We start from the raw sequence: 25,438 nt of genomic DNA on the forward strand, positions 1-25,438 counted from the left end.
TGTTGGGAAGGAATTGCAGGTTTTCTTTGAGTGGATTTGTCATTTGTTAGCAGGGGAATCAATCACGCTCCACCAGCTAAAGAGAGGCCAAAGTCTTGCGTGTCCTTGTGCATCTTTTGCAGATGTTCTCTTAAGTGGATCGCAGCTCGCTCACATACAGGATGTAGAGACATAATGACAGCTTCCTTTGGTCCCAGAAATTTCAGCAAAGCTCTCTCCACAGTGGGGGCATTCCCATCATGTTCGTTGCAAAGCTACTGAGCACGCTGGAGCAGATCCAGCCCAGCCCCCTGTTCTTCACGGAATTTCCTTTTATTGTTAATCTCAACAGTGTGAAACATAGACCTCAGCTGGAGTGTTCTTCTGGACATTCGACTTTCTAACCAGCAACCCTTTTTCGTGATGTTTATTCCCTTCTCTGGAAGGAGACATTCAAACTGCTTCCTTGGTTAACTGTTATTTTAACTGACTCAGGTAGAACAGCTCTGCTTTGCTGTGCCCTGCCTTGCAGAGCTGAATCCTGCAAAACCCTCTGTGTCTTTCTGCTGTGTCTTCAGATCTTCTGCCCTTCTGCATGCATGCACCATTGCACAGGTTGCTTTGTATAAACGTATCTCTCAAATGCAGAAACACCAACAAAACAGCCACATCTTTCACTTCCAGGACCACAGGCTATCTTTCTGGTCCCCTCAATAAATAAAGTGTCCATTTGAGATGCCCCAGAGAATCCCCCATGGCTTCCAGCTACTGCTCCAAAAGGACATGTGCCTCCTCTGCTTACTGGGAGACATGTGCCACTGTGGCTGAATGTCCAAAAAACTGGCAGCTTGAATCACACTCAACTCTTAACTTGTCCCCCAGAAGTGGTTGCATTTCAACAAAGGCCGAAGGGGGATTTTTGGATGCGATGAGCACCCTTCCAGGTTGCTAGATCCATACTGTAATCTTCACGTAACCGCAACAACTCTGCTGCAAGGACTCCCAGAGAGAAGGGACCAGGTCACGTGCCACAGATTACTGGGCGTTTATTGCCTTATTTGTTAATTTTCTTCCTTTTCTCTCCACCGTGGCTTTAACTCTCCTCCCTTTATTATCTTAGTACAGCTGTAGCCCATCACACTGCAGAGCAGGGGGTAAGTGGGTGCATGCACGTGGTGGGTACAAGTGTAAGGGTGCACTTGCAGAGCTCCCTCCTTCAGGCTTCTCAACCTCAGAGACAAAGCTGACATTTTTAGGACAAAGCAACTCCCCCGACACCGCAGCCTGCATCTGCGAGCTGAATCCCTCTTCTTACAGGTAGCAGAGAGCTGAGGTACCTGCTGTAAAAAGCAGGGTTGTATCTGATGTAAAATACCGAGGTGACATTGGATGTAAAATATCCTTAAACCGGCCAAGTGGATGTGGCTTTATCCTGTGCTGGGACAGGGATGCTTTCCAACACTTGTTTGCACAGCATCTAGCAAAAGACAGCTTTGAATCCATTTAAGCTTTCTTAAATCAATCCAAAACACAAGAATGAATAGTAATAATCCTTAGCTCTAATAAGTCCCATTTCTTTGCCAATGTCCCAGGCGAAAAGAATTTCTTTTTGCTGGTACAAGCCTGTAGGCAGACTCCCTCCTGGCTGGCTTGATCGCAAGTGGGTGAAGTGTTTGCACAAGGTCTCCTGGCAACAAGTTCCCAGCATCTGGGTAGTAAATCTGGCTTAAGCTGAATCAACAGTGACTCCACATTTGGGGTGACCTGGGTTAATAACTCCTGCCTAACCTGTCCTAGACCTGAGCACCGGAAAGTTAAACCCAGCACAGGTTGCCAGTACCCATCTGCAGCAGGGAAACGTACCATAAACCTTTCCCGAGGTGCACCAAGGTCAGCACTTTGCTGGGTGTCCTGGCACTATGCAGAGAAGAGATGATAACAGGGTCTCACATCCTGAAGGTCTTTTCTTTCCCAGCTGCTTGGAAGGCTCTGAGATACCTCTTGTTTTGCAAACACCATGCAAAATTGTCATGCGGAGGGTACTGCTGAGGTGGGCACCTGCACAGACCCTCAGGAATGGTGAAGGATTGGCTGGATTGAGATTTCCCCCGTTATCCTCACCTCGTTACCCTTTTTCCCAACCACACACCTTCTTGCAAATGCATTCGGCAAAGTACGTAGCTCCTTTGTTCTGTGCAGGGCAACCATCAGAGATGAGGGTAGGGGACTGAGGCTGTGCTGCCTGTAGTTCTACTCTGCCTGTAGTTGTCACTAGCAAAGGGACACACGGAGGTACAGAGTTAGGTTGAGTTGCTTTACAATGCAGGAGCGAAGGGAAGGAGAACAGGCCAAAAATGTGCTGTTAACTGTTAGTCTTCCTTTCCTGAGCCAGGCTTGGCAGCCCCTGGGAGACGTGCTGACTACCTGAGTGTTCACCAGTGTCATGTGTCTGGAAGACAGTGCACCTGAAGAAGTTGCTTCCAGAAGAAGATGATATGATGATATGATATGATATGATATGATATGGTATGGTATGATGGTTGTTTTGGTGCAAGTAGTCTTTGAAGGACTTTGCATGTCGCACAGGTTCTGGTCTCAGCAGGACTCCTGACTACACCAGTACCAAGGTACAATCAGTTCCTATTTTCTCTGTTCTTGTAAGCAAGCTAAATTCAGTGAACATCTAGCTATTGTGGTGGATTCTTCTGCGTTTAGAGAGCTAGAGTTTCACCTCTCTTCTACTGCAGAGGTAAGTATTTTGGCCAGATGTGATGCAAGCAGGAATTTTCCTGTCTTCTTTGCACTTGTCCAGCAGGGAAATGCAGGACTTGCATCTCCATCCTTATCAGTATTTTGGTGATGCTAAATTCATCTGAGACAGACTTAATTTCTTCTCCTTCCTCAGAAAGACACTGCCACAGCCAGGAATCACCATGTTAAATCCGTGCCAAGGAGTGAGCCAGCATGTTTTACTGATGCATTTTAGCACTGTTGTCCATTAAACATGCCAAATAAAACTGAAACATGCTGTGATTTGTACTTACCTTTCTTAGGCTACAGGGATTTAAGGGGGTTCTTTGTGCAACCAATGTCCTTCTGTAATTCCCATTACTGCTGATGAGAATGACGCATTTCCACTAACTGGATGAATGTCCCTTAAATTAATCTTCACTAAAACATGGGAGTAGGGAAATAAAAGGGAGGCAGTGTTTCAATTAGCTTCCAGTCTGTTCTGAGTCTTGTCTTTAAATACAGGAGAACTCCATATAAAATACATTAAAAAAAACACACTATTAAGCAAGAAGAAGAGCGAATGAGTTTACCTGTAAAACGCATTAGTTCTTGGAAATAATAACATTTGTTATATCTACTGCATGTTCTTTCTGTAGATCTCAAAACCTTTCGAGACCCAGACCACTACTGTCTTGTTAATCTTGTTGAGATGCAGGATGCAATTTACAGCTTGCATTGGGAAACCGAAGCACTGGAAGAGAAAAACACATCTCAAAAACTAAACCAGCATCAGCATTAGAACTGAGACTTAGGAGTGGAGTTCACCTCATCTGGCTGCAATGTTACTCATCTGGACTAGCTTGGGTTCCTGCTGAAGAAGTGAATTCCCCTCACAAAAAGCATATTTCTCCCCTTAGTCTACTGCAAACAAATGCTAGCCTAAGGAGCTTGGGTGACACAAGATTTACACCAGCTCTGCCATGCTGATATCCCAGAGAGAGGTTTTTGGGGAGGAAGGAACCCAGCCATGGTAATTCATATCTCAGCAACCCACAGTTTGCACCAGACATAAGGGAAACTGCTCACAAGACGAGCTGGGAGCATCAATCCCATAGTCGACACTGGTGTAGTGGAGAGAGTATGAGTTTTTTGATGGTACTGAAGGAGGTGGAGGGGTCAACCACTATTCTGGGACACGAGGTTTCCATTTGACTCCCTCTTTACCCTCTATTTTTCCACCATGTCTAAAAACCCACAAGGGAAAGAAGAACATGAACTGAAATGCTTGCAATCCAGGACAGGACCAGAGAAAGAAGCAAACAGGACTTGCTCAAGGCTACCTGACTCAACCTGACCATTAACCCTCCCATGCTGACTCCCAGCTCACTGCAATGCACAACAACCCTCACTGTCCCCCGTGCACCCCCACGAAGCCCTAACCACATTCTAAATACACCGTGCTACCAATGGATGCTTCATGGAGGGGGCTCACAAAGAAAAACCACGTACAACAAGCTCTCCCCCATCTCTTTCCCCAGTCCAGGCTTCGAACGATTCGCCTCATCTCTAATAATTCAATGAGCTTTGTTATGACAGGGCAATGCAGTTAATGGAGAGTGAAATTGAAGAAGAATGTGTGGAAGTTGCAGCTTTTATCTCTAAAACAAATAGAGAATTCCTCGGGGCAGCTATAGCCCGAAACAATGATCTGGGCTGCCGGAACTTTGCAGGTTGCCCTGGTAACTCCCAGGCTGTTTCGGGGCAAATCCTTGTCAAAGAGGCAAGAGAAGGCACCAAAGCCTACGGGAAGAGATGCGGAGGTGGCATTTGGAGAGCAGCATGCACCCAAGTGGGAGGCACGGAAGATATTTGGGTTGGAGGGACATGCTGCATCCAACACAAAGCCCAAAGGATCATTTAGGAAATTCCCACTGTATCCAGGAGATTGGGACCCCAAGGAGTTTCCCCTGCACCATCCAAAAGGAAATAATGCTGGTCCATTGTCCAGCAAAAGGGAGCAATCCACCCCAAATCTATTTTAGAGGTCTCCTACTGGTCCTTTCCAGCCTACAGACCCCTGCAGGAGTTTGTGGGGAGGATGAACAGAAGGGACTTTGGGGCAGGAGTGATACAATACTCCACTCTGCTTGAAAAACGGGACGCCTATATTCCTCTCTACAGCTTCCCAAGGAGGGGAAATGGAAAGGAAGGTTCAAAGCTGCACCAGGGGAGGTTTAGACTGGGCATTAGGAAGAATGCTTTGACCAAGAGGGTGGGTCAAACAGGAACAGGCTTCCTAAAGAGGTGGTTGATGCCCCAAGCCTGTCAGTGTTTAACAGGCATTTGGACAATGCCCTTAACAAGGTGCTTTAACCTGGTCAGCCCTGAATTAGTCAGTCGGACTAGATGGTCGTTGTAGGTCCCTTCCAACTGAAACAGTCTATTCTATTCTGTTTAGCTGGAGACATGCAGAGCAACAGGTTTCCACCAGTGCCTATTTCTAGCAGCGGAAAATATGTCTAGCTGCTTGCCTGTCCCGCCTAAAGGGCTGTTTGTTTTTCTTTCCTCCCCCTTTCCTTTTAATACAAACCATTAGGCGAGCTCTGTATGAAGGACTATGCAAGACAGATGCGATCCGAAACTTCAAAATGTATTTATGAATTCTCCTTAGCCCCAACGAGGAGAGTTTTGCCCTTCCACATTGCCCTTTCCAACGTACCTGCCATACAACAGCCATTAATATTCTGTGCTGCAACTCTACGTCTGTCTAGGAGTATGCTTCTTGTCATGAAGACATCTCCAATACCTGAGATGCCTCCAGGCATCTATGTCTAATCCATCCAACCCCATCCCATCAATAGTCTAACCAGGGCTGCCGCACAGCCTGCAGAGCAGAAGAGAAAGGCGACCATTTGAATGGAGTTCATCAAAATCATTTCTCTTCCCTCACAAAGACACGGTGATGTGCGGGCAGGGCTCGGTGCCTTCTAAGCACAGAGGGGGCCTTGTCCTGGGAGGTGGATGGGTTTGATCCCTGTGTGTAGGGCTCACTGAATGGTTTGGAAAGGATTCAAGGAGGAGCTGCTAAGCCAATGCATTTACGTGATTTGGTGTGCAACACCGGCTTCTGCCGAGATTAGGCTGGTTCTTGAGCCATCTGAAAGCAGCACTTCTCCATGCGCTGTATGTGGGGCTCAGCCCCAGATTCAGGTGCCTGATAAAACCTTCTGCAGCCACCTGAGGTCCCCTAGGTGGTCTGAGACATCCCCTGGGGCTGGTGGGTGTGACATGGGACGTGTGAGACAACTATGCCCCTCTGGACCATTGGGCAGGACCACTCACCAAGCAGGATACCTATTTTTAGGCAATTGAATTGCACCCCAAGTCAAGGCAGTGAGTGGGGTTTAGACAGCGATTCAGCTCACCTGATGTCTTTGTGTCCTTCAGGCTGATAATTTCTCCTCAGGCTCTTCAGAGTAGGGAGAGGATTCGGTCACTTAAACAGTCTGCGGGGTGTGATTTTGCACGCTGTGGTGTAATGCCAGCTGGACCAGAGCTTCTGCCCCGGAGGGCTTGGGTTTCACAGATGCCTTGTGCTTCCCCATGAAGACATCTCTAGCACCTAAGATGCCTCCAGGCACCTATGTTCAAGCAACTGCACTGTGCCCTCCTTTTCCAGTGATGATAACAGCAGCTCCAACACCACCTCAAATGGAGATACCTAAAACTACCCTGGAGACATGGACACACAAATGCAGGTGTCTTGGTCCAGACCCGAATCCACCCAAAGATGGGTACATGTGCGCATCTGTGTGTAGTTGAGATGGTGACCGACCTCCTGGAGCATGTGTGTTGCAAGAGGGCTGGCAGCTTGATGAAAATGAGGTTCCTTGCTTCTTCTTTTAAAAAATGAAACCTAAGAGAATCAGAAATGATACCTGTCCAAGTGGCCAAGCCCAAAGCAAAGTGGAGGAACAGAAGTCCTTCAAAACAGGATCATAGTTGAGATCAGGAGCTTATTTCAGAGCTGAGGGCTGAACCCAGATTTTATAAGTCCTTGTCTAATAAGTCAATTCCAAAAGGATTTCTGCTTCTTGACTCGCAGGAGTTTGGGAAACCGCAGTTGGCATTGTGAGCAGTATCCCAGACTGTTCTTACCTTTCTCGAGACAATTCCTGCTCTCGAGGCAAGCTGCATTTTGGTTCCTTCTGCTGGGTCAGGTCCAGATTAAGGAACAGGCATGATGTTTCTGACTCCCCATCTCCTGAAATACATGGAAATTGCCTCCATTGCCCATCCTGTGCACACCATAAATTTTCCCCTGTTTTTTTCTCATGAACAGCTTCTTTTCCTCACTTCAGTTCTAGCTGCAAGCTTCGCTCCATTAATGGTCCCATTTCCTTGAGGCTATCTGTCAGGCAGATATCAGACCATAGGTATTTTTGTCTCTTGCTGAAGGGAGTGTAGTTTGGGGTTGGGTTTTTTTTGCTTTCCTTCCTGAAATAGCCACTGGTGATCTTCACCCCAGGAGCCCACATGCTGTTGTTCATGCTGTTACTCGTCCCAGAGGTATCAGCCCCGTGAGCTGCCGTTCATCTTCCCATCTTAACCCCAAATTTGAATTCCACACATTATTACTTTGTGCCCTGTTGCACAAGCAAGATAGGTGATGACATTCAATAAAATCGGATTACCAGCAAGTTAAATGATCCTAAGCTGGATCTTAGCCCGAGGATTTTCATGCTGCGTAGGCTTTCCTCGGTCATTTTCTGTGAAAGGAGGTAAACATTGCAAGGGTGCCTGGAGACGTCAGTCAAATGTTATGACGAATCTGAACACAGCTGAGAAGGAATTACATGGTACAGGGAAGAAAAAGCTTTCTTTGGGAATTTATCCCAGTGCTGTGAGGCACAAGGACATCTCCTATGTTATGATTCCTTCTCCTTTGTCCAGTTTACCTGTAAATGGCAGAAGAAATGGGGTTTCCATAGCCTTTGGGGAGCCATGAAAGCCTCTTAGGGTTTCCCCAACAAAGAAATCTCGTGTCATGTGATGTCTTCCTCCTCCTGAGACGGTTTCAACCCAGCTGAGTTACATACCTTAAAACCACTGTTCTTTCACACCTTAGATAAATATTTAGCTGGGTCACAAGGAGCCAGGAATACATAAGTCTGTGTGCTTTATCACATCAATATCAAGCTTAAAAAAGACAGCTGACTGACTTAAGCCCATGAGATTTTAAATAAAAATAATGTTAATAATAAATTTTAGAGTAAATTCTTATCTTTTTGTTCCTGTTTCTCAGGCAGATGTGCAGACCATTCTCCAGAGGGTTTCTCTGCACCTCTAAGGCATGCATTTTCATGTTTGGAGTTGAAAGCAAAAGCCTTTACATAATTTCCTGACCCCTTGATGCTGGTATTTAGGAAAACCTCCAGAGCTGGGACAATCGTGATAAATCTCCCTGTTAGCACCTCTTTGGGTGTAAAAGGCTGTTCACCTCTTTCTATGAAATGCCAATGCCTTTTTGACACGCCTAGAAGTGCTCAGTTTCTCAAGTTAGGGCTTTTTCTGACCTTTTCTCCCAGCTGATGGTTACACATCGGAGCTGGATATGCTTTAACAGACATCCAGCTTCTGAAGCAGTCATGCTAAATATCCCTTTCTTTTTTCCTTCAGCTGCTCATGATTCATAGTCTTGATCTGACACCCTCTTAGTAATTATCCCCTTTGCAGCAGAGACGAGAGGCAGATTCTGAGCCGACGCAAGTGGGCAGGCACCTGTACCCTGCCAAGCCATAGAAATAATGTGAGTCCTTTCTCCTACTACCTTGGAAAAGGAGGTTTAGCACCACGTTTCTGGATGAATCGGTTTTCCCAAGAAGAGGAGACCGTGCCATTACTTTAGCCACCATGGCTATTACCAGCAGCCAAGGGTTGCATCCAGGGAAGAGCTGCATGGCCATGCAGGGGGGATCAGTCAGAGAGGAGGTTGGAGACCCTCTGGAGAGAGCCCTGCTGAGCGAGAAGCAATACCCGGCACAGATGGCAGAGCCGTTACAATTTGAGTATCCAGTGATAACCACAAAACCCCCAAAGGAAGCTTTCTGCGCAGCATCCACCCTCCCCCTGCAGTGGCTGCACTCTTCTCCTTGTCTTTTAAGGAAAAGGAGGTCCAACAGCCACACTGAGAGCAGACCCCCTGCTGAGAACTGACAAAACTCCCTGCACAAGTGACAGGGTTCTGATAATTTAAGAGGAAACCTACAGCCCAGATCAGCCATCTAAAAAGACTCAGGGGCGTGAGGTTCCCTCCTCCCTGCACAAGGCCAAAGGACCAGCACAGCCCCGATCTGCTGATGAGGCCAGCCAGATGAATTTCTTCTCCTCCTAACTCTCAGCACAACCATTGCAGCATAAACCAAATGGCCATTGAAGCCAGCCTTATTGTTAGGTGGATTTCAAGCCATTCTATTTTTCTTAGGTCTATTTTAGTTGCTGCCAAGGGAGCTGTGCTCTTGTCCTTGCCACAGCCCTCACCCGCTATGGAGACCCAACACACTTTGGGGGAGGCCCCGTCTCCCAGGCACTGTTACCCCAGAGCAATGTGCCACGAGATATTTTTGCCATGTATTACGGGTGCTGGTACGGTCAACAGAGAGTTCAAGGAGCTCAGCATCACTTCCCTCCTCTCCATCCCAGGGATACTGTTATACTGATGCAACTCGGGTTTTTTCCTAGGCTGTCTTGACTTCGCAGTTAACACCGACATATGCTGATTGGGAGAATATGTGTATGTATTAGGGGATGTGATTCTGCAGGGAGAGAAGGAACTGCCTCTCTAACACTGGCAAGATCAATAATGTGCATCAACACATTCATTCATTTATTGCAACTCGAGTTTCATGGCTTTTAGGTACTGTGTGATGCAGAGTCATAGCAAGAGGAGGTGAGGCTGGGCTGAGGGACCCAGCAAGTCTCGCTGCACTGATCCAGAAGCTAAAATCAGGACAAGAAGCCTTTTCTGGGGACAACATGCAAAGCAGGTAGGGAGGGCTGAACGAGCTAACTCGAGCCTCTCCTCGAGTGTTCTCAAGGTGACCTTGCAACAAGAAGAAAGTCCATCTTTAACTGAAGGCATCAAGAAAACCAGATCTGAAGAGTCATTTTTGGAGTGAAGGTTATTTTTACCACCTCTGGGTCCAGGCTGGGAAAGTTCATGGTTTAGCTGGATCTGTCAGTGCAAGGGGGAGGATTCAGTGCAAAGCTCTGAGCTTATTTTTAGTCTCCTCCTAGCTGCAGTGAATGCTCCTTGCCTGAACACTAGATAAAAAACTTTCAGCACCCTTCCCTCTCGCCACAAAAAATGCAAAGATTTGATAATAATTTTGTCCTTAGTACTTTGGGCATGTTGTTCCTTCAAGACATTCTCAAACTGGTGCAACCCTTTCTTAGAAAACAAATGTCTATTAATTTATTTAAATAATATTTGAAAGCGCAGCTTAGTTTCAGAGGGGGTGCTGGGGTAATGTGTGGGACCGACGCTTGGGTGTGAGCATCGTGCCCAGTCTCCAGATCTAGGAGTAGAGTGGCTATAGCTGCTGCAGTGGTGGGGTGCTGCCCCCCAACAGGGCAATGCCCCCCCCCCAGCAAGCCCCCCCACTGTATAACCCCTGGGTCTTCTCCATCTCCCACTCCAGGGACTCCCCGTGTCATTAGTGGGGGGAAAGAGGAGGGATCTGGGGAATTTTGTACCTCTGGAGCATAGACAGTGGAGGGGGGTGTACCTGCAGAGAGCAATCTCAAATTGAGCCCCCCTCTAGATAAGAACCCCAAATCAACCCCCAGCCATGGTGGGAATCCCAAATCAACCCCTATCTAGATGAAAAACCCCAAGTAACCCCCAAGCAGATGGGAATCCAAAATCAAACCCCCATCCAGATGAAAATCCCAAATCCACCCCCCAAATGCCCATCCTGATAAAAATCCCAAATTTCCCCCATGCAGGTAGGAATCCCAAACTGATCCCCAAGTCCCCATGCAGATGAAAATCCCAAATCCTTAATCATGTGGGTAGGAATCCAAAATCAATCTACAGACCCCCATCTGGATGAAAATTCCCAATCCCTCCCAAGCCCCTACCCTGATGAAAACCCCACCCCCCCCTCCCCCCGCAGCCATCCTTATAAACACCCCAAATCCCCCCCCCGTGCAGGGGGCGGGAACTCAAACCATCCCCACTCCCCCCATTCCAATGATAACCCCAAATCCCCCCAGGCAGGTGGAAATCCCAAATCCCCCCCCAAACCCCCATCCCAACAAAAAAACCCAAATTCCAATGAAAACCCAAAATCCCCCCATGTAGGTGGGAACTCCAAATCCCCTCCAAACCTCCCACCCTGATCAAAACCCCAAATCTGCCCCATCCAGGCAGGAGTCCCAAATCACCCCTCAAGTTCCCAGACTGACAAATAACCCAAATGCCTCCCAAACCCTCATCCTGATGAGTACCCCAAATCTGCTCCATGCAGGGAAGAATCCCACTACCCCTCACGTCCCCATCATGATGAAAACCCTAAATCCACCCTCAAACCCAATGAAACCCCCAAATCACCCCCATGCAGGTGAGAACCCCAAATCCCCCTCACACCTCTATTCCACTGAAAATCCCAAATCCACACATGAGGTGAGAACCCCCCCCCCCCAAACCCTCATCCCCACAAAACCCCAAAATTCCAATAAAAACCCCAAATCCCCCAGTGTAGGTGGAACCCCAAATTCCTGCCAAACCTCCCATCCTGACCAAAAACCCCAGATCTCCCCCCATGCAGGGAGGAATCCCATCACCACTCAAGTTCCAATCCTGATGACAACCCCAAACCCACCTTCAAACCCAATGAAAACCCCAAATCCCTCCATGCAGTTGAGGACACCAAATACCCTCCAAACCCTCATCCCAACCAAAACCTCCCCACCTCCCCAATTCCAATTAAACCCGCAAATCCACCCCCCCATTTGGGTGGGAACCCCACACCCTCATCCCAACAAAAAACCCAAGTCCTCCCCATCTCCTCAATTCCAATTAAACCCCCAAATCCCACCCCCCCGCCCCGTACATGAGAACCCCAAATCCCCCTCAAACCCCCAGCCCAACCAAACTACCAAATCTCCCCCCATGCAGATGGGAACCTCAAATTCCCCCCCCCCCCCACACACAAACCCTTATCCCAACAAAACCAGCAAATCCTCCCCACCTCCCCAATTCCAATTAAACCCCCAAATCCCACCCCCATCTAGGTGGAAACTCCAAATCCCCATCCCACCCAAAACCCCAAATCCCGCCTCCCCCCCCCCCATGTAGGTGGGAACTCCAAATCCCCCCCAAACCCTCATCCCAATGAAAACCCCAAATCCTCCCCACCTTCCCAATTCCAATTGAATCCCCAAATCCCCCCACCATGTAAGCAGGAACCCCAAATCCTCCCCCAAACCCTCATCCCAACAAAAAACACAAATCCTCCCCACCTCCCCAATTCCAGTTAAACCCCCAAATCCCCCTCCCCATACAGGGGAAAACCCCAAATCGCCATCCCAACTAAACCCCCAATCCCCCCCCATGTAGGTGGGAACCTCAAATCGCCCCCCAGACCCCTATCCCAACTAAACCCCCCCCAATCCCCCACACATGTAGGTGGGAACCCCTGATTCCCCTCCAAACCCTCATCCCAACAAAATCCCTAAATCCTCCCCACCTCCCCAATTCGAATTAAACCCCCAAATCCCCCTCCCCATGTAGGTGGGAACCCCAAATCCCCATCCCAACTAAACCCCCCAATCCCCCCACGCATGTAGGTGGGAACCCCCAGTTACCCCCCAAGCCCTCATCCCAATGAAAACCCCCAATCCTCCCCACCTCCCCAAATCCAATTAAACCCCCAAATCCTCCCCCAAACCCTCATCCCAACAAAAACCCCAAATCCCCCCCACCCCAACCCAAACCCGAACCCCTCCCATGCAGATGGGAACCCCAAATCTCCCCCTAAACCCTCATCCCAACGAAAACCCCAAATCCTCCCCACCTCCCCGATTCCTATTAAACCCCCAAATCCATCTCCCCATCTAGGTGAGAACCCCAAAACCCCATCCCAACTAAACCCCCAAATCCCCCCCTCTATGCAGATGGGAACCCCAAATCCTCCCCCAAACCCTCATCCCAACAAAACCACCAAATCCTCCCCACCTCCCCAATTCCAATTGAACCCCCAAATCCCCCCACCATCTAAGTAGAAACCCCAAATCCCCCGCAAGCCCTCATCCCAATAAAAAACCCAAATCCTCCCCACCTCCCAAAATCCAATTAAACCCCCAAATCCACCCCCAAACCCTCATCCCAACAAAAAAACCAAATCCTCCCCACCCCCCCAACTCCAACTGGACCCCCAAATCCCCCCCTCCATGTAAGTAGGAACCCCAAAACCCCCATCCCAACTAACCCCCCCAACCCCCCCCCACGCCTGCAGGTGGGAACCCCCAATTCCCCCCCAAACCCTCATCCCAGCAAACCCCCCCAAATCCTCCCCACCTCCCCAACTCCAACCAAACCCCCAAATCCCCCCCTCCATGTAAGTAGGAACCCCAAAACCCCCATCCCAACTAACCCCCCCAGCCCCCCCCCCCCCATGTAGGTAGAAACCCCAAATCCCCCCCACCCCAACCCAAACCCGAACCCCTCCCATGCAGATGGGAACCCCAAATCTCCCCCTAAACCCTCATCCCAACGAAAACCCCAAATCCTCCCCACCTCCCCGATTCCAACTAAACCCCCAAATCCCCCCCCCATAGATGGCAACCCCAAAACCCCCATCCCAACTAACCCCCCCAGCCCCCCCCCCATGTAGGTAGAAACCCCAAATCCCCCCCCCCAACCCCCCCCCCATGCAGACGAGACCCCCAAATCCCCCCCCACCCCCACGACCCCCCCCAAATCCCTTTCAGCCTCCCTTAATCCCCCCCCCCCCCCCCCCTCGTTCTCTCCCTCCCGATCCGGAGGGCGGGCGGAGGCGGAGGCGGGTCGGGGCCGCCGGGCACCTCCCCCGGCAGCGAGAGAAGGGGGGAATTGGGGTGGTTGGGGGTGGGGGGGGGGACGACACACAGTGGACACACGGGACCGGGAACACCGGGAAAACCGGGGGAGGGCAGCGGCCGCCCCGCCGGGGAGAAAAAGCTCCGGGAGCGGCGGCGGGGACGGCCGGGCCGAGGCACCATGCGGGCACCGCTGCTGCTGCTGCTGCTGCTGCTCGGTAAGTGCCAGCTTCTCCCCTCCCCAACCCTTAGCTGCTTCGCTTTTTTTTGCCCTCGCTTTGGTGGGTTTTCCCCCACCACCACCACCACCACCTTTCAAGCATCTTTCGCCTTTTTGCCTCCCCCCACCTTCTTATTTTTCCACTTTAGTTTGAAGCAAATCGGGCTGAAAGGCGGAAAATAAAACCGGGGGATGCTGAGTGCCCACCCGCTTTCTGAATCCGGGGTGATTAACCCTCTGATTTAGAAACTAAGCACATCAAACAGCTCAACTTGGGGCGCAACGAGCCGCAGTGCTCTGTTTCTTTATGCGACGGTATGAGCTAAACACGCCGCTTCTTCATCCCTCGCCCGCCTTCGCAAAACCCCCGGTCAGGGGTTTGGGGTTCTTGAGAGATCGATGTGCAAAGCACGCCCCTCTTTTGGGGTCCCATCGAGCAAAGAGGGGGAGACCCTTCGGTTGGGTTTGGTACGGCCGCTCTCGCAACGGTCCGGCGCGCCAGGTGCTGCGCGTATCGGACGTGAGCCCTCGCCCCTCGTTCGTGGAGATGGCTTGGGAAAAGAGGGGGGAAAAACTAGTGGGAGACAGCAATTCCCTAATGGAAGTTGATGGTGGAGTTGACAAAAGGGTAAACTTTTGGAGACCCTTTGGTGTGGGGCAGCTGTTAGACCCGTGAGGGATGCATCGCGCCGGGGAGGTTTGGGAGTCGAAACGGTGTTTTGGGTCTTGCCATAGTTAAGGGTGCTGTGGAAAGGGTTGTGGGCGATGAAGCGGGACGTCTGGTTCTTTGGCGGGGTGTTTTGTCGGAGAGATGGCCATAAACAGCACCGAAAAGTAGTGGGGAAAGGGAATGCACCGACCGTTTCAAAAGTGAATAAAGGTAGAGGAGTGGGGTATTTCCTCGCTGTATTCAAGGAAGATGAGGAAGGGGGAAAATAAAATAAAAATGAAAAGAAATAAAATAAGAGAAGGTGAAATCTTGCTCTGGGTCACGTCTCCCAGCAGAGCCTCTGCTGAGCTGAATGTGCTTTTATTCAAGGTAACAAAAGCTGGGCGACGCTCCGGAGGTAAAAGCACAAGTGGAGGCAGGGCCCTGGAGGTTTAACTATGGGGTGAATTCACAGAGGTCTGGCTGAAATCTCTGCCTGCCTGGTTTTTTCCTGCTCCTCTCGGGACTTGCGGTGCTGGGGCTTGGTGGGCGAGCAGGTCCATCTCCCCCTGATGCCAACGTGGGCTTTAAAAGAGAAGATTTCTCTTCCATTAAAAGCCAAGAAGCCTCAGCCTCATTAATATTGGCATAAAGTAGGAGCTGCTAATGCAATTTTTCTTGTGCTGGCCAGAATGTAGCTGAGTTTAGCTGACTTTGCCTTCTCAGAAGGTTTTGTTCTGTTTTTCAAAACGGGGTGATAAATATGCTGGGATGGGTACAAAACAGGCTTTTAGGGGGAGGATGGGGGGGGGCACCTGTTTCTATAGCACGCTCAAGTGATCCTATTACATTTTTCTCTGAAATTATTTGATTAAATCCTTGAAAACAGTGTTTTCTGCCATTCGTTGCTGCTGGTTAGTTTTGAAATAAGCTCCTTAGAGGCACTTTTATGTTGCTTCCTGGGTATTGGCACCAGGGTTTTCTTCCTTAGGGGCCAAAACAGGCATCCCTCTTTGCTGGGTGTTTGGGCTTGGAGTCCCAGCAGTGCTTAACTCTGAGGCTGGTATCTGCTGCAATCATCCGAGTTACTCAAAGCCTAAAATTCATCTTTTTGTACCCCCTAAAATGGAAGAAGTTGGGTTTGTAAGTGAAACTGTAAGATTTTTGGTATCTTAAAAAATAGTAATTGGGATGGAGCCCGCGTGATTTGCTCTGTTTAAATTGGATGTGAAATGGGTGGGTGAGGAGAGAGTTGGGTTTTCGAAGCGTGTTTTTAGGTGTCATGAGGAAGAAGGTGACAACGTTGTGTGTGGGGCAGACCAGAATTGAGCCTGAGGTTGCTGAAGTTTTTAAAAGCAGCTATTTTGGGTATGGCTGTTTTGCTAGAAATACTGGCTTCCAGGTTCATCTCATCCCAACCCTCTGATTCTGCAGAGATCCCACCTAATTTCTCCTGTCGTAAATCAGAATAAAATCAGCCTCAGATAAGGCACAGCCAGCGCGTACAAGAGATGCAGCAAACATGACACCGGGCACATAACATCTTTAAATTTAACCAGCTTGCGAGGGGCTCAGGGTTACCCATTACATCGTGTTCACAGGACACTTCATTTTACTTATTCTTTCCCCATATTAGATCTTCTATCCCACAGGGGGTATGATAGCAAAATTACATCAGGAAGAGAAAACCGATACTTTTTATCCTCAGATGATTAAAAAGAGCCACAGCTCAAACCTGTCCTGGGGGCAAAAAAGGCAGGAAGGGGTTTTACCGGAGATCAACCCTTTGCTCAGCTCAAAGCTAACCGCAGATTGATGGGGTTTAAATCCTTGTTGCCAAAACACCCCTTTTCATTCCCAAAGCTGCTCTGGCTCCCTCGTACTGGGAGTTTGTGTTTGTCCAAGACAGGCTGTCAAAGATGTGCATTTTTTAAAATCCATTTTATCCATTGAATACTAATCTCGACACGGGCAGGAGCAGGCAATTGGGGCCGTGTCTACAGGAGGAGAAAAAAATTGTTAACCGGAGAGTTTTAGGATCAGCATTGAAGCGGAGCGTGTCTTCTTACGTATTTGCTGTTGGAGGAACTTTGATAAGATTTTTGCAACCTTTTTGCAAGCTGTTTTAGCAGTGCAATGGCTTTGATTCCCCAGTGGCAAAGCAGATACAGTAATGATACCCCATGGGTCTGTTTAGAAGGCTTAATTAACGAATTGTTTGTAAAGCACTTGAAGATCCTTGGATGAAAGGAGCTGGAACCATGCAATACACTGATTTAATTCCAGAGAGTTGCTTTAAAGGCTTATGATGAGGAGGGTGGTGATCATTCACGTCGGCGGTGATGGGAGACCGGCTGGAAATATCTGCTCTCAGCATTTGCAGGGAGGCTGGGGTTGCGCTTTGGTTATTATTTGCCCTATAAATCACGCATTTTCTCTCCCCATCTGCACCCTCTAAAAGACCTAAGCCTGCTGACACCAGATCAGGGGTGTTTGGGGGCTCAGGCCACAGGGACTGATGGAGCTTAATTATAGCCAGCCAGGATCCCTCAGGCTGTGCAATAGCCCCCCTGTTATTCTGGGGTTTATAACACCATACGAGAGCAGAGAGAAGGTGTTGGGGTTTAGGTGCAGGACCGCATCCCTCCCACCTGCTCGCACCCGCCTTGAATTTTGGCCCCCTTCTCCACGCTGCTGGACTGGGTAGCCCCTTTGCCCTGTCCCCAAGGACCCACCGCAGCACCCAGAGCCCCCCCCCCACCGCTGCTCTGCGGGGCCAGGGGGGATGCAGCGAGTGGGGCTTCATCCGTACAGGGTGATGATGCCCTGGGGAGGCGAGATCCCACCGTAACACCCAGCTGAGCTGCTCTGTGCTACAGGGGGGGGGCTCAAGTTCCAAGCCCAGGTGCCTTCAGTAGCTACATCTCCAGGTGGTCCAAGCACGTAGCAAACAACCGACCCGTGGGTGTGCAGAAATTCCTCCCTCCCAGCTGCTGAGCCGATGGGGAGCGACGCAGAGGCAGAAAACGTGCAGGTTGTGAGCCTGAATATCCGTCTCACCTTCAGCCTTGCTCCCAGCCCAACAGCACGCTTGCATGACAAGACGGCCACCCTCAGCTCTGCCAAGAGCCGAACATCATGAGAGGGTTTGAACTTTGCAGGAATCCGGGTAGCCCGGTTTGGTCCATTCCCCATGTGCAGGCATGTGAAATCTCACAAACCCTCCGAAGCGTTTTCACATGCTTCTGTCAACTTCCGTGTCAAAAACCTGTTTACATGCACAGCTTCTTCCATAACTGGCCAATCTCCACCTAAGGATGTTGTTTCTGAATTCTTGCAATGCCTGCCCTTTTCTTCACAGAGAGCTCCCGACCAAACCTTGCTTTTTCTTTTTTTTTTTTTTTTTTTTTTTTTTTTATTGTAAACGATGCATACAGTCATCCGGCATTTGTTGTTCTCCAGATACCTGTTCTCAGTTCACCACAACCCCCAGGGTTCCAGAGAGCAGTCCACGTTGCAGAGAGCAGTGCCTTTGGGTTTGGGATTGTTAAGAAAATCCACTGAGTCTTTCTCTTGCAGTTTGTGAGACAACCAGGCTCGAGCCTGATTCTGCAAGAGGGGGGTCTTGCAGGTCCTACTGCTTGCTGGGATTTGGGGATCCACCCCCCATGTCCCCCAAAACCCTTTCCGTGTGCCGTTGGGGCTTAACCAAAAAAAAATCCCTGTCTTCTTCCCCGAACTGCCTGGCGTGATGGTGTCCCACGCCCCAGGGTGAGGTGCTTTCTCCTGTTGCTTCTTTGTTATTTGGGAGGGACAGGGACAGTTTGTCCGAGCTTCATCAGTTTTTGACAGCTCTTAATTGAGTCTTTGTCTGTCGTAGCGCTGGGCTGAAGCCTCGTGGTGTTTTGCTCCGGAGGTCCTTCGGGAATATGTAGATCCACTTAAAACTGAGTGGAGGCAGGAGGGATGTGCTCTGCCTGTATCACAGCTCCAGTTTCGGGGTGCCTAAGCATTGGGACTAGCCTATATCCAAAACCGTGTTACTTTTGAGCTAAACAGCCCTGCCTGAGAAGGTAGGCAGAGCTGGGGAGAAAAAGATGATCTTCCTTGTTGTTGTACAAAAATCACAGTTGATGCTGCTGTGAACTGAAGAGCTGAAATGCTGTTTAAAGGACTGGCTGTGCCGCAGTTTCTCTCTCTGTTTTGCACGTGTCTGCTTAGACTACGTGCTGTTTGGTGGAGAGACCATGCGGTGAGTGTTCAGGGATGGGGAGATCCTCTCAATTGGGGTCTCCGGGGCTGCTGCGGTGCGAATAGCGTCAACTATTCGTTGATGGCGAGCAGGGGGCTGCAATGCAACAACAGCTTTCCACAGCCAGAAGCAACCTCATGATGCTGCAAGGGGAGAAGTCACAAGTCACATTTAGAGGGCTTTTACCATGACACCTAGGAAATTTGGAGCTCGACCCTGTGGTGTGATTCAGGAGGAGTTGCTGACTTTGCACTGCTCATTTCTACCCCTTTACAACGTGACCACCTGGGGCCATGCTGATGGGGTGGTATTTTTCTTCTAGCTAAACTTCCAGGGGATGGGTATCAGTGTCCTCACCTCCTTCCACAGCCACGGGAGAGGGACAGGTTCCTTAAAGGATGACTTAACCCACTTCAGGTTAGCTGCTGGCTTTGAATTGCAAATAGTGCTAGAAATAATGAGTGCCTGAGGGGGAGTCCTGGAAAATGCCAAGAGTAATGTTACTGCCTTCTGGGAGTGCAAAGCTCTGTGGTGGGTTATGTGGGGTGACCTTCTTGAGGGTTGCATGCAAATATTCACTTGATTTGAGCCATAGTGTGTCTCAGAGTCAGCCTTCAGTACTGAATATTGCTGAATATGCCAGGATGTCCCATCAACCCTAAAGAGGAAAAAAAAATCCTCTCTTCTTCAAGAGATGGAGTGAAGTTGCTCCAAACCCCAAAGGCACCAATATCCTCCATTGATCATTTGCTTATTGGGTCCCAGGTCTTGATGCTGAAGTTTTTCTCATCACTAAATGTGGCTGCTTTGCAAACCTTTGCATCTTTGCAGTGCACGCTGCTCTGCATGTTGCAGGCACCTTTTCTGTCCCTTAAATAACGTACGTCTCACAGCTTGCTTGGCTGCAGGCCAGGAGCGCTCAGCAGACGCCGGTGACAGTTAGGTGACAAAGTATTGCAAGGAGATAGGGAGAATGCAAATGACTTATTAAAATTAACTCAGTGGAATGCCCTAATGCCCAACGTAGAGCAGAAGAGGTAATAAAGGGGAATGACCCTTTATTTTGGGTGACCGGAATTCGGCTTCGCTGAAACACCTGCTTTTAGATGGGCATCTGCAATAAACCAGCTGTGGGAAGGCAACATGCCGGGTTGAGATTTGGCTTTCAGCATGGCTCTGCTTGTGCGTAATGTCCCAAGTCCCGTGTCTTGGCGTAGCGCTGGGGTTGGGTGGCAGCAGAAAGGGAACGGGCTCTGGTTTGGGCAAGCTGGGATGAGCTGTCTTGCAAAGGAAGGGAAAATCGGGAGTCCTGGTGTTGCCAGCTCTTCTGCAGTTGTGGGCAAGTTGCTTTTTCCTCCCACTGAAGGACCCAAGGTAATGCCATGTAGGTGCAGATACTTAACCCAGGTGTTTAAGGTTGGAGCTGAGTTGTCCTTGAATCCAGCTGCCGTTAGTGGAGAGAGAGAGAGGGGGGCACCTCCTGAAGAAAATTCAGATATGTCTTGGGATGATTTGGCCCCTACAGATGTTTGTCTCCATACATGCTCCCCAACAGGGTCTGACGATACACAAAAAAAGTCCAGGATCTGCCCCTGGAAACCCTTATGTAGCATAACAGCATCTGTATTTGCCTAAAAATGTGGATTTCAGGATTTGGAAGAACTTCTTGGGGGTGGGTCAGGATTCCACCCTAAAGGCTGCAAAATGGAAAGGCAGATAAGAAGAACACGGTCTTTGGGTTTAAAAACCAAGTCTGTGTTGGAAGCCAGGTGCAGGACAGATGCCTTAGAAATAGGCAGATAGGATCTGCGTTAAAACCGCCTCCAAAATGCAAAAGGTAATTTTTTATTTCAGAGTTAGTCCTATTTTAGATGTTGCTTTGAGGTCTGGCTCATATTCTTAGCATCCTTAATAAAAATTGGATTAATCCAGCGGCTTTTTCTCTGTCTTACAAGCTCTGTGTGCAGGGGGCTTTGGTCTTATGCCACATGGCTCATGAAACTGGTGAAAGGGAGGAGGAAGGTCATTTTGCAGTGGAAGAATAAGGCCTTAGTTATTAAAGGCAAAGGCTGAAATTTTCTTTCTCAGCCTTAATGATTTTCGTAAATTTAACTGGAGGAGGAGGTAGACATTGGCTTAGAGTTATTAAGCTGAAGTACTTAAAGATATATTAAATCTGTCGTAGAGAAACGAGGAGACAACCTTGTCAGACATTTATTCTAAGTGGCTTCTGCTAGTTACAGGCAAAGAGAAAATGCCAGATTTCTAACTTTGACAAAGGGGACTTGAAAGACTCTGCAGAAGGGTTTAGAGAAACTGTGTTTGAGAAAGTCCTTCTTTGAAACCTAATAGCAAAGACCACTTTTTTTTTTTTTTTTTTTTGTTTCTCCTCCCTGGAGTCTAAAGGCAGGAGGGCGAGATAAGACATTCCACCATGTACGCAAATGGGGAAAAAAACGGAAAAGTTTAAATGATACTGCTGCAGCCTGTGGAAAATGGATAGCTCTCAGGGTGACTATTATATGCTGCTTATCAAGATACTGGATGCCTTGACTATGAGAAAAAGCAGAGAAGTTAAAGCGATGCACTGTACTCCCCAGCACAGATCCAGTTAGCAGTGGTTATACTGGAATAACATCAAGTAACCAAGGTCCTGGATATTTATATGGTATATAAATACACTAAATAAGCAGTTAAAGTTGTCTTTGTTGGACTTTTCTAATTTATTAAGCAACAGAAGAAATGTTATAGCACAGGTAAGGGAAGCAAGTTTTCTACCAGGTACTAGGCCAGCTAATAAGGAGCATCCTCAAACCAGGCTGCGATTGCACAACTCCAAAACCAGCATTCTCATTCACGCGTTTTTTCAGCCCTCTTCCCACTCTCTAGCTGCTGATGACCTGATTTGGTTTCGGAGCCTAAACAAATAGAAACAACAAACAAACAAATACAAATTTGTTCCTATGGGTTTCTCTTGGCAACCTGGAGAAAGTAGCAACACGCAGTAAATGCATGAAATGACCCCTTCTCATTTTATTTTCCTTTTTTGAATTTTTTTCTTCTAATATTGGTTTAGTTTTCAGACGGATCCATCCTCTGATCTGGTTTGACAAATGCTATGAAGTGTTTGTGCTTTCCGCTGCCTCTCGCAAAGGGCACGTGAATTTATACTAAATCAAAGCAATGCCTTAAGCACACCAAAATCACGTGTGGCAATGGAAAGCTGGGCAGCAGCGATGCATGTGCTGCAAATGGGATGAACCAGCAATTGCCATGGGGCTCCCGGCAAAACCTGATCCAGCCAAGAGACAACCAGGGCAAAACATGAGTGAAATGGGACACGGCATTGCATCGGCTGTGAAGCCGGCGAGTGAAAAATCACACCTTTGACCCTGTTTTTCAAGCACGCAGGAGTTAATCTCAGCCCGCCTCGGTGGCTCTCAAGATCATCACCTCCACGCTCGCCCAAGCCTCGGGGTAATTCCCATGCCAAAAAAGCAATGAGAGATGCTGACCTCTTTGGCACAAGTGATAAATTTTCCTGTCCTGAAGAGTCCTGTGGAATATTGCAGAAAAGTAAGTTTTGCGCTTATTACGACACCCTAGTATGGAAAATTATTTTGTTTCCTTAAAATTTTCCCAGACAGCTAAAAAAAAGCCCTCAAGACTCTCAGTCTGTGCAATTCTATAGGCTTCTAAGGTAGTTCCTACCCATGAATGGTACCAATAAATCTCCATTAACTGCATTCAACAGGAGAACGTCCTTTTTTCTCATTAAAGCCTCACAAAGGGTTCAAAACCTCATTTTATGGCAGGGTGCTTTGATTTAAATTGATGTGGCTTAGATTATGAATTTTAATCATGATTTAAAGTACAGAAGAAGAAAGTCTTAATTTGAATGATTTGATTTTAATCATGTTTTTCATTTACAATTCATAGCTATATCCCTTAAGCAGGGCTGATTCTCCTTGGTTGCTCATTGTAAAACTCGGAGATTTACAGCCCACTCTTGCCTTTCAACTGTGTTTTCTAACCAGGTGGACACACTATGAACATATTTGTTTAAGCAGTTTTATAGCCTGCCACTGCTCTATTTTGATTTCTAATTTATGCATCTTTTAAGTCTTCCTAGGTAATGACGAATAATACTGATTTTGGGCTTATTGGTGCAAATCACTCTACTTGTAGAGGAAATTTTTGTTAAACTGACAGATGCAAAAGAGCATTTTAAATTCCTTTAAGGTATATGAAGTAACCAAGGGCCTGGATACCTAGTGCATAAACTTTTCAACATACTTTGAGTTTAATGCTAAGCACTTCATTGAGCAAATCTCAAGCGTCAATCTTTGATGGAGTTAGTGACTGAAATGAATTGTTTCATGTCCCTCGAGGGTTTTGAATAAACAGGAGTCATTCTCTTAAAACTCACTTTTACTGTTTAAAATGGGAGAGGAAGCAATTTTATTTTTCAGCTGCCAGTTTCCAGTTGTTTTCGCAGCTTAGAATTAACTATTGATGGAGTGGCTGAATGTGTCTCTCCTTGATCTGCAGAGGGAATTCAAATACCTAGCTGGGGTTTATACATTTGACCGTCTAACTGAAGGCAGAAGAACCCCATGCTTAGTGTCTGGGTACCCTGCATATCTGCCCAAGTGTGGACAGACAGCAATTAAAGGAAAGAAAAAGAAGAATTAATGAGGCTTCGTTTAACTGGCTGCCCTGTTTTTGTCTCACATCCAAATCCAGTCCTATTTAGTGTTGGAAAATCCAAGTTCCCGAAGCGCCATGGGTGTCCTGGTTGGGTTTAGTCCTGCTGCAATATATTTAATCTTCTCTTTGGTGCTAGATGATAAAATCTAGCCTTTCACAAATTAGGAGGAGATTTGGTCCTGATGGATTGTGGCCCATGGCAGTGCACACACCCTTTTTCAATGGGACAAGGCCAGCTTGGAGCAATCTTTCTTGTCTCCAGGAGAGCAACGTAGCCCAGCAGATCCTGGTGGACCTCCATCTACACTGCATGCCTGTCATGGGAGCCTCGAGAGGATGGGAGTGATAAACTTAATTCCCCCTCTTCTTTCCAAAGTAAAACACTACTAATAGACAGTTCTGCAAAGCCTGGTGAAGCCTGGATACCCTCACCCAGCCTATTTAGGTGCATCTCCTTGCTGATCCAACATGAGAGCATTTTCTCCAACAAACCTGAAAAATCAAACTTTGCTGTTTAAGGCAACAATCACAGGGGAAAAAAAAAAAATCTTGACAACTGACACACCCTTAGTGCAGTGTCTTGAGCTCCTCACCATAGGACACCCTTTTCAAAGGACATCTTCATTAGGCAGAAAGCTGCCGAGAGCATCCGTTGCCACCGAGATGATCGCAGTTGCCACTCCTGCCACCACTGCTCTGCACGTAGCTGTTACAGCTCTTGGGTTATCATCTCCATGGTGTGGATGCATCTGCTTCTGCTACGACACGTCAGTTAAGGCTGATAAAGTTGTCCAATATGCTGCAGTTAGGCCCAGCTCAAGGTGGAGGATGCACTAACATCATTCAGACCCCGGGCCAGATCCTGCAGCCCTCACTCTGAGTTTCATTAGGCCCAGACCTTCTTGGGCTGTTGGGAGGAGCAATATCCCATGATGGCCATGCTCCAGAGAAGCTCTGCCATGGTGAGTGGTTCTCAAAGGCTGGCCTATAATTTATCATCTCACCCAAACCCCTATTTTCTGTGGAGTTTTCCAACCATGAGAAGGTTGATAGCAGGTGGGGTGGTGTTAAGCAATTCCTAATGAGGGCAAGGATGGCCAATACAACCACCACTGTGGGCTGCACAACCAAGCGCAAAGCCTGTCGCCCATCACTGTCCACCTTCCCCATGTCAGTGTTCCTCCAAATCATGGCTTTGGCTGCTGGGGCAGCCGAGCTGGGAAACAAAAGCTGTTCTTTTGGCAAAGTGGCACAACAAGAAGAAAGGAGGACTGGTGGGAGGGGGGCAGTGAAAAGTGGGTACGTAAGGTTGGGTTGACAGCAAGAGAAGTAGGGGTCATCGTGGTCAATGTGTACTTTGTACGGTCCTTTAAGAATGCCCTTTGTGAAGGCTGAGGGAGGGGAATGCAGAGGTCCAAACTGATGGGTTGATAAAGGAAAGAGATGGGTTTCTGCTTAAAAAAAATACCTGTCTTTTTTGTGCTTCTATTCTGAAGTCTGGCCATGGGTAGCTGACACTGCACAGGGTAAAATTGGGGGGGGGTTAAAGGGTTTTCGGTGGCACAGCCAGCCCCCGAGGGAGCTGCTCCCTTCTCTTCATCACATTAGAGATGGAGATTACGGCATCTCATCGGCATCTCTGATGGAAGCAAAGTGACTCGGCCCCGCCAGCAGCTCCTGCTCCTGCAGGACCCTCTGCACGCACTCCCTGGCTAGTGCAGAAGCTCCCATCATTGCAGGACACGGCGTGAGCAACTGGATAGGCATCAGGATGGGTACAGAGCCCCAGCACGATGCTTGCTGGTGAGAAAGT

General features: G+C 48.4%; 1 protein-coding gene across 1 annotated transcript in view; it reads left to right on the top strand.

Moving 5' to 3' along the window:
* Positions 1–13,863: 13,863 nt before the first annotated feature.
* Positions 13,864–25,438, top strand: part of PODXL (podocalyxin like) — a 45,863-nt gene continuing 34,288 nt past the window's right edge. Inside the window, exon 1 of the mRNA XM_049814347.1 lies at positions 13,864–14,012. Coding sequence (XP_049670304.1) covers positions 13,976–14,012 — 37 coding nt within the window. The 5' untranslated portion in view covers positions 13,864–13,975. The remainder of the gene's footprint in view (positions 14,013–25,438) is intronic.

Source organism: Accipiter gentilis, chromosome 11 (genome assembly GCF_929443795.1).
Source record: "Accipiter gentilis chromosome 11, bAccGen1.1, whole genome shotgun sequence".
NCBI lineage: Eukaryota > Metazoa > Chordata > Aves > Accipitriformes > Accipitridae > Astur > Astur gentilis.